Source organism: Pithys albifrons, chromosome 3 (assembly GCF_047495875.1).
Source record: "Pithys albifrons albifrons isolate INPA30051 chromosome 3, PitAlb_v1, whole genome shotgun sequence".
NCBI lineage: Eukaryota > Metazoa > Chordata > Aves > Passeriformes > Thamnophilidae > Pithys > Pithys albifrons.
The window spans coordinates 30,125,824-30,134,477 of NC_092460.1; the positions used below are offsets into that span (position 1 = coordinate 30,125,824).

At 43.6% G+C, this 8,654-nt stretch overlaps 1 protein-coding gene across 1 annotated transcript; it reads right to left on the reverse strand.

Annotated features, from left to right (window-relative positions):
• Nucleotides 1-284: 284 nt before the first annotated feature.
• Nucleotides 285-8,448, reverse strand: ETFBKMT (electron transfer flavoprotein subunit beta lysine methyltransferase). The gene is made up of 4 exons (XM_071551198.1): nucleotides 8,405-8,448; nucleotides 6,076-6,511; nucleotides 1,914-2,044; nucleotides 285-1,197 (listed from the first exon to the last, which is right to left on the reverse strand). Exons 2-4 carry the CDS (start codon nucleotides 6,474-6,476, stop codon nucleotides 833-835), a joined length of 897 nt encoding a protein of 298 aa, XP_071407299.1. The 5' UTR covers nucleotides 6,477-6,511; nucleotides 8,405-8,448; the 3' UTR covers nucleotides 285-832.
• Between the last annotated feature and the right edge of the window lie 206 nt (nucleotides 8,449-8,654).

Consider the following 8,654-nt stretch of genomic DNA (forward strand, 5'->3'; position numbering starts at 1 on the left):
AGACTTTTAAACCCTGTTTTTTATTTAGTTACCTTCTGTTTGTCACACGAGGAAAGATTACTGCATCCCTCAGCAGCTTCCCAACGTGATAGATTGCCTGCTTTACCCTTGCAAAGTTAGAGAATGTAGGTAATTTGACCCTACTCTCTGGGTGATCAAGTTACCCCATAGCTAGTACTATTTGGGCACTTTCCACTCACTAAAAACTTATACATTGGCTAGCAGTCAAGAAGGTATTTTAGGTTTGTGTGCAACTCCTACATAATCACTCTGGTAGTTTCAAGGAAGAGTAAGTTTTTATTATAGAGGGAAAAAAGGAGATTCAAGTTAGATATTTCGACATTCAGAAGAGATATCCAGAAAAAGAGGAAGGCACTTTAAGTTGAGCATTTTATGAGCTAATAATGTAGTAGAGAATTTTATGAAGGACAGGAACAATTTTCATTGTAAATAAGATGCAAAAGTCTGTGAAAACAGTGCAGTTGTCTTTCAGACATGGCCCTCTCCCCACAGCACTATACCAGACATTCAAAACATTTCACAGTAGTGTCAGAGAGCAAGACACAAATAAACATGAAAAATATCAAGCATGCAAACTCTTAATTGTAATTTGTCTGTGGGTCTGCACTTCAGTGCAGCCCCTTTGAATGCAGTTTGCATGTAGCTTTTACCTCACTTGGAGCAAAAGCCTCAGAGAGTATGACTGGAATTAGTTCAGTGAAGGTACAGTAATATGCTTTACAGATCACGTACTCTGTTTAATTCCCATTTTCATTTTACACACTTGCAAAAAAGCCAACCAAGTGAGACAACATTCCATAGAAAGCCACCTTCAACAGTCTTCTGAGCTATTGGAGGGCTGGTAACTCCAGACAATACTTGATGTTAATCCATAGTTCTCTTGTCTAGTATACTCAGGAAGTGAATATTCTATAACTTTGTGCAACTGACTGTGAATGCTGTGGCTTAAAAACTGATGCCTGCCAGGGTCACCAATCAGCACCTCAGTTTGCTGTATCCTGATGCACTTCCTCAGCCAGTGATGCAGACCATCAGCAAGTTGTTCATCATAAAACATGTCTCCTAGAACAATGAGGTCCCAGTTGCCAGCCTCTGAATTAATGATGTTCTTAATGGTGATGGGAAAGGGATTCAGGTGGTTCAGTTCACAGTTCAGGATCATTGCCATTCCTGCAACTGAAGAAAAGTCAAAGTAAAATCAAAGGATTCTGCCATGCAACCCCGTTGCAAATTTCCTTGACACATTTCAAATTTCATTTCTTAACTATTTTTGTTTATCGTATCTAAGGACTTCCACAGTTTTCATGATAGGTTAAAATCTGGCATAAAGTGATGAAATTTTATCCTCATTATACCATGACACAGGGAAGAACTATTCATGGAATAGATACCAATGGAAAGCAATCATGGAATTGAACTAAAACATCTAATTGCTTTAACCTGTGCATATACTTCCTCCTAAACAATGAGTAATTAAATTATGAATAAACTGAATGCATCAGGCAGTTATGGAGAAACAAAGTCTAGAGGGAAGAGGCAAAATCTAAGTCCTAACATCAAAGTACAGGAATATGCTATGGTCCTACAAAGAAGCCAACTTGCTGCTTGCACTGGAGTTCTCTTCCAAAGCAGCTATGATGGTGTATAGGCAACACATGACAGGAACTTAGCTGTTTGTTCATTCTAAGGAGAAATGGAGATATGCTTTGTCCAAGACAGGCTGGTACAACCCAGCTTCTAATACTGGCAAAATCCATTCCTCTCTTTAGCACTCTTAGAACTGTGTTTGGAACTTGAATTTCTCTCAAATGGAGCAAAGGAAAGTCCATGTTAAAGATGCTTTAAAAATTAATAAGTATCTTTACACTGAGATGAAGAAAAAAAGCCCTTACTAGGGTCAATGTCATTAGCCAGGACTTGCGATGCACCGCTCATCACTGCAGCTATTGCTGTTGCTCCACACCCACTCCCAAGATCCAAAACCGATCGCCCTTTAACAACACGTGGATTATCTAAAATGTACCTGAAGAAGAAAAACCGTTAGAGCAGTGAACAAGATGATGCAGGTTTCTCATGTTTGTGTTACACTGCGTAAGAGTTCTTACACATGTAATGAAGTGTGGTGCCTTAGTAACACTTAATATCCCACATGTGCAGCTGGTACTTGGCTTCTTATTTGTCTCTGCTGATATAAAAATCAAGAACCACCATCTTTCTTCCTTACTTGTTCCCCACCTCCCAAACAAGAAGAAATCCAGCCAAGTCAGCAACATCTTAGTTCAATCAGCTCCTTCTCTGACAGGTGAACTTCTCTGTTAAATAGATACAAACTGCAAGGTGACCACAATGAATCACAGTGTATCAGAAACAAGATAGTAAGGCTTTGTAGAAATTGAAAGCAATCTGCCTGAAGAAACATGATGTATTCACAGTGAATATTGTGCCCATCCATCGTGCTGAAACACTGCTTATGCTATTGCTTGGAAGCAGAGAAATTTCTCCTGAGCCATGCAGACACAGATGCAAATACTTTGAGCCTGCTTAATGTTGTTCCTGAAGCAAAAGAATAGAGCTGTGGTGAGCAGAAGGAGTATCTTCATCTGATTGCTGACACATGCCAAGAGGAATCCTGTAAAACCTCTAGGCTGGGAGTGGGGAACTTGACAGAAGGCAAGCAGCAGTTATTGTTAAACACTGCAAATCATATTAGTGCCATTACAGAGGATTCAGAACTTTAACAACTGCCTTGAAATTCAATTGACTGCAAAGGGGAAGGCCCTAAGTGTCAGGGAGAAGAGCCCTGGGTGACATGAATTACTTCAAACCTGACATAAATTTACTACCAATTTCCATAATTTCTGTTTAAGTAGAAATTGGAAAGAATTCCACGTTTGTGTTATCTTCTGACAGGGAGACTGATGGCTGACTCTTCACACAGGGCTACTGGTAAGCATAGCTTTTGCAGGTGTATTTTAGTGTAGAAAACTGTAATGGAAATGTTAAGATTGGTGAAAATAGGGAATGGATTGATGAATGGATATGCCTGTGCCTGGTAGCACCAGCAGGAATGGCACAAAGAGGCCTAATAAGAGTGTCAAGTGCAAGACATTTGTGTAGAGACTCAGCAGTTCAGCTGTTTGGCAATATTCTACTGAGGCCATCACTCACAGAATCACAGAATACACTGAGCTGGAAGGGACCCACAAGGATCATTGAGTCCAACCCTTAGTCCTGCACAGGACCATCCCCAGGAGTCACACCAGGTGCTTCAGAGTATCATCCAAATGCTTCTTGAACTCTTGTCAGGCTTGGTATTGTGACTGTGAGAAATGTAGGCCTAATTCGTGTCAAAAATATAATAAAGTATACTGTATGGCTTGCCAAATCATTCAATGGGATTCTGGGAGCACTGAATCTGGGTGTTGCAGAATATGCTGTAAAGATTTAGCAACAAAATGTCTATGAGCTTATCAAATAATGTATAAAAAGTAGCAAAAGAAAAGAAATTTAAAAACTAAGCAGCCTTTTGAAGTAAAATAAATACAGTGTAGACCAAAGATAATCCAAGAATACCTAAATACAATGGAGAAGTAAACCCAATCAAGATAAGGAAGAAACACCTCAAAACAACAGATAAGGCTTAACTAACAAGATCGTCTCTAGTTAAATTTTAAGTTAAGAATCACACCAAAGAAGAACCCAGTCCCCACGACCACAGAGAAGCAACAGGAAGAATCAGATTAAATGATCTCAACGCGAAGAAGAAAATCATTTATTAGAACTAGTTAAAAATAAACCTGCTTTGACTGTATAAAAAAGGAGCCTGCGAGCTCAAATGGGTGTCACTAATGGAGCAGACTCCCAGTGCACCCAGTGCCACGCTGTTTACTCTATAGCTTTCATTATTTATAAAATTAAACTACCCTTTATACCAAATGATTGGCTATTTGGGTGATTGTTTATAACATGACCACTTCCATGGGGAGCCTGTTCCAGTCCCCAGCCACCCTCTGGGTGAAGAACCTCTTTCTAATATCCAACCTAAACCTCCCCTGAGACAACTTCAGGCGATTGTCTCATGTCCTGCCACTGAGGACAGCCTCCAGTTTACCAACCAAGAGTGGAGGACTGGGGTGAGATCTCTACAGAAGCTTTTTGTTTCTCTGTTTTAGGGGCTCTGCCAGGATTGGCCATGATTTTCCACTACTAATTTGTGCAAAGCATGATCTGGGCTAATGCTGCAAATGCCTTGTTTCCGTCTGAGTGGTTATTGAGTTACTGCTGGTGACTCTGGTGACTCAGGAGAGCTGGATGCAACCACATCCCCTGGCAGCATGCAGTGCATCCAGCTGCTGTCGGAGACTGTCTGCCCTTCTGGGTTAACGAGGTGTCTTAGCTTACACCTGAAACAGGAACGAAACCAAATTTTGAGCATAAAAGTTTAACTATGTTACTATTATCTTTTTAATTTAGTGTGACTTTGCAAAAATGTAACTGTTTCTAAACGGGAGACTTGCACAAATTGCAAGCAAAGAGAATTGGGCTTGCCATGGGCCGTTGAGATAAAGGGGGAATTAGGGGCTTGCTTGAACAAAGGCTGATAAGGGAACTGCTTTCAGCAAGTTCTTAGCACAGCCGGAGGGTGGAAACCAGGCGGAGGGGCGGGTGGAGAAGAGTATTTGCTTGAAACGATGTGTTTTGTAAAAGCCTTATAGTAGAAAACATAAAGAATAAAAAACAATGTATAAACAAATGACGCAAACTCAAAGAGTGTCTGTGATAGATAATAATTGAAACTTGCTGTATAAAAGCTGTTGAATTTTGTGTATATGTTGGACACGTACTTGAAGGGCATGAGCCCCTGCGTGACCCCGACCATGGCTTGGCCATAATAAAATTGTGCTTTACCATCAACATCTAGTTTTCTTTAAATCACACCAAGAGGAGTGGCTTGAAATAGGAGACTCTTGATGTTGTGGAAATGCCAGCAGTGAAAGGAGCAGTTATGGAAGCAGCCACATGTTTTCATGCTCCCTTTTTATTCTTCCAGATTATGCAGCTGATTTCTGACATTCCTAATATATCAAACAAGTGCATAAACCATAAGACAATAAAGTAGTGAACTGACAGATAATTATTTCTACCTAAATATCTGGGCATATATCACATCACAAAATATCTAATTTATTTAACCAATGTTTGGGAGTATTCTAGTTCATCTACATGACTAATCAACTCATAATTTAACAGTAAGGTTCATCTTTTCCCTGGCCGAAAACACCTTCCTATTTATGCTTTCTTGCAGAAAAAAAGTAGAGCCTCAATTCAGATCTTTCATCTCTGTGGGGACTGCCTGACAGTTTGTTCTTTGCTGTAAAAATTATGAACTTCTGCTGTTCAAAGTGAGAGATTTGATTTTACAGAATAAAAGAACTCTAACTAGTTCCTGGGAATCAGGAACATTAAAGACATTCTGACACAGTGGCCAAAATCAAAATGTGGCTTCTAATGTGAAAAAGACAGCCACAGTAAGGCTTGACAATAAGGCTGCTGAAATCCTAGACGAGGGGAGTGATTCAGACTAATCAGCACTCCAACTGCATCGCATAAACCTACTTTTCTCACCAAGCAAGATGCACATCCACGCTCCTGTCTCTCTCCTACCAAAAACCCCCACATGGTATGACAAAATACAAGCCTCCTGTTTGGAGCGACAACAAACAACAGAATTAAACATCTCACTGGGTTTTGATGGGTACTGCACTGCCCTTCCATGGATCCAGATTCAGCCCCATTGCCAGCATGTGCACTGCCACTGCATACAACAGATTTCTACTTAAGAGACATAAGTTATTCTATATAGCAGCTGCTGGAACGTCACTGCCAACCAGCAGAGAACGCAGTGCTCTTGTATAAGCAGAGAGGAGTATGGATAATACATTTATAATAGGCAAATATACATTGCTAGGAATCACTCCAAACAGAGCCAGGTCTGACATCCCAGCCTGCAGCAGAGTGGACTTAACTGTGGCTGTGGTGCATCATGTTGCATACCTGGAGAGGGCTTGGCCTCCTGGCCAGTAAATTGCCCAGAACGGGTCCCCATAAGGCCACAGGTCAGGTTTTTCTCTCCAGAACCTGCAGCGAGGGGTGAGGAGACGCAGCCGTATCTCTGGTGTGAGGTGCCCACTGTTGGTGACCTCCGTGTTCTCCTCCAAGAATGCTTTCACCTCAGGGTCCAGAGACTTGCCAGCACTCCAATGGCAGCAGCGCGTCCAACCTCCCCTCCTGCTCCTCCAAGCTTTGGCAAAGGTGTTCTGCCTGTCCAAGAGGAGGAGCTGCTTCCAGCCACCAAAGGCCATGCTTCCCTGAGGAGACAAACCCTCGCCAGGAGAGCTCAGAGCACAGCTTATTTGAAGCAGGATGATGAGGCAGAAAGCTTGAAACAAACTCATAGGATTTTGTTTTTCATAGTGATGGATGACAATTTCTGAAAGGAGAAAAATGCTCTGTTTCTTCAGTGACTTCAGGACTTTAGGAAGGGGAGGTCACTGTGCTGTTGTGTGATCATGAACACGTGCTGTGCCCCTGCCCAGAGTCTTTTAAATGTGAAAGGAGTATTCAAGGAAGAAGCTTTTAAGAGACCCATTCAAGAGAGTAACATCCAGTGAGAAACAACCAGTTAGTGGAACAGCTGATAGAGATAAAAATTAAATGTCCAGGCTTTTAACATCTCCCTCCCTCTGCCCCTACAATTTACTCCTATTTAAGGTTCTTCCACTGAATCTTCAGATTTAGCAGGAGGGCTCTGGCACTGCAGAGCCTATAGACATAAAAACCTGACCTTAACCAGAGGGGTCTCAATTTGTTGCATTTCAGTCTGTTTTAAAGGATCAGTTAGTCACTTACACTGTGATAGTATGGATGCTCCCAGCTATAGAGGAAACCAGACCTCCATTATTCTGCCCACCCCTGCCAATTTTTCGTGGACAACTTCACAGTCTAAAACTCTGCATGTTGTTCTTAAAAGAAAACCAACAAACTAGACAAAGGGACAATGGGAAAAATATGCCAATATAACAGAGTCCTAACACTTTGTATTTCATTACTTCAGTTTTTCTTTATTTGTCTGTGTCTTCAGTAAAAGTTCCTATGTGTTTAGTGGTAGTTTTTTGTGTGCTGGCCTCTGCTTTAGGTACTGGCTTTAGTTAGATCACTTACCAAAACATTAAGCTGTCAACTTCCATCCCATAATACTTTGCTGTTTAGGCTGATACTCCCATTAAGTCTTTGTTTAAATCATTGGCTAAAGGCTTTGTGGTTTTATTACAAATAAATACACATGATCTAACGTTTTTCAGAGTCCATTTAATTAATGAATATAATTAGCAAATGCCTTCCTTCTTGAAGGCAGATATATATAATCCTCATCTGCCTAAGGGAAGCATGATGTTAACTGCAATCAATCTGAGAGATAAATCTTGTCAGCTAATGCTCTATGCTGGCTTTTCCCCATGAATTGCTGCAAATTAGCAGGGCTGAGACTCAGCAGCATTTATTTTGTATCGCCTGTCATGATGGTTACTCTGCTGAAAGTAATCGTCGGCAGAGAGAGTGCTTGGTGAGGGAAGGCATCGCCATGGATATCCCTGTGTTAGACACTCTGGCCTGTCTGTCTTGCTGGGAATAAAATCAGGATGGAGAGCTGGATGGATATCCCTGTATTTGACGCTCCTGGCCTGCTTGTCTTGCTGGGAATAAATCAGTGGACGAGTAGAACTTGGGAAAAGGGACAAAACCTAGCAAAATGCACAAGAAAACACCCACCCCCCAAAACCAACCAAATAACTACCCCCAAAAAACACGAACCAAAACGAAATTCCAATTATTATGCAATTTAAGCTGCCTTTTTTTTTTAAGTAAGGCAGCAAGCGCCTTGGGAAGCCCAAATACACTGACTCCAGCCTTTCCCTCGGGGGGAAGTCAGACCTACCCCAGGGCGTTTCAGCGCAAGGGGACAAACCCCGCACCGAGTCGGGGGTGGGGGGGGAAGGGACAAACCCCGCACTGTGGCGGGGAGGGGGGGGAGGGACAAACCCCGCACCGTGCCGGGGGGGGGGGGGGGGGGAAGGACAAACTCCGCACCGAGGCGGTGGGGGAGAAGGGACAAACCCCGCACCGAGGGGGGGGGTGGGGGTGGGGGTAGAACGACGACAGACCCCGCAACGAGCAGGGGGACAAACACCGCCCCGCCGCCATCCCTGGGCTGCGCTCCCCGCTGCCGAGCGCCCGCGGGCCCGGGAAGCACGGGCAGCTTCCGGCTGGAGCGAGGGGAAGGTCGGGACCTCCGCCCAGCCCGCCCCTGCCACGCCGCCCCCCGTACCTGCCGCCACCGCCGCTCCGCCGTCACCGCCCCCGGGGCCGGCCCGGGGCGGGACCCGCTCCCGCACGCCCTTAAAGCGGCAGGAGCGCGCCGAGGGCTCCGCTACGGGACGGGGAGGGCTCTCCTTCTCGAACCGCACGGAATCCGGATCCCCGCTCGGCGCCGTGTGGTTGCTTCTCTCCCACTTCGCTTAGAATGCTTTTCTGAAAGGCTTGCGTCGATGTAAACTAGTTATGTATCTAAAAATGTT

Bases quoted from the DNA above. Each gene is read 5' to 3' on its own strand.
- ETFBKMT (XM_071551198.1), bottom strand. From the start codon at position 6,476: ATGAGTTTGTTTCAAGCTTTCTGCCTCATCATCCTGCTTCAAATAAGC. The intron at 2,045-6,075 runs GTATGCAACATG...TTTCTTCTTCAG, and splicing joins GGAGGCCAAGCCCTCTCCAG to GTACATTTTAGATAATCCAC. The intron at 1,198-1,913 runs GTAAGGGCTTTT...ACTTTTCTTCAG, and splicing joins GGCTAATGACATTGACCCTA to TTGCAGGAATGGCAATGATC.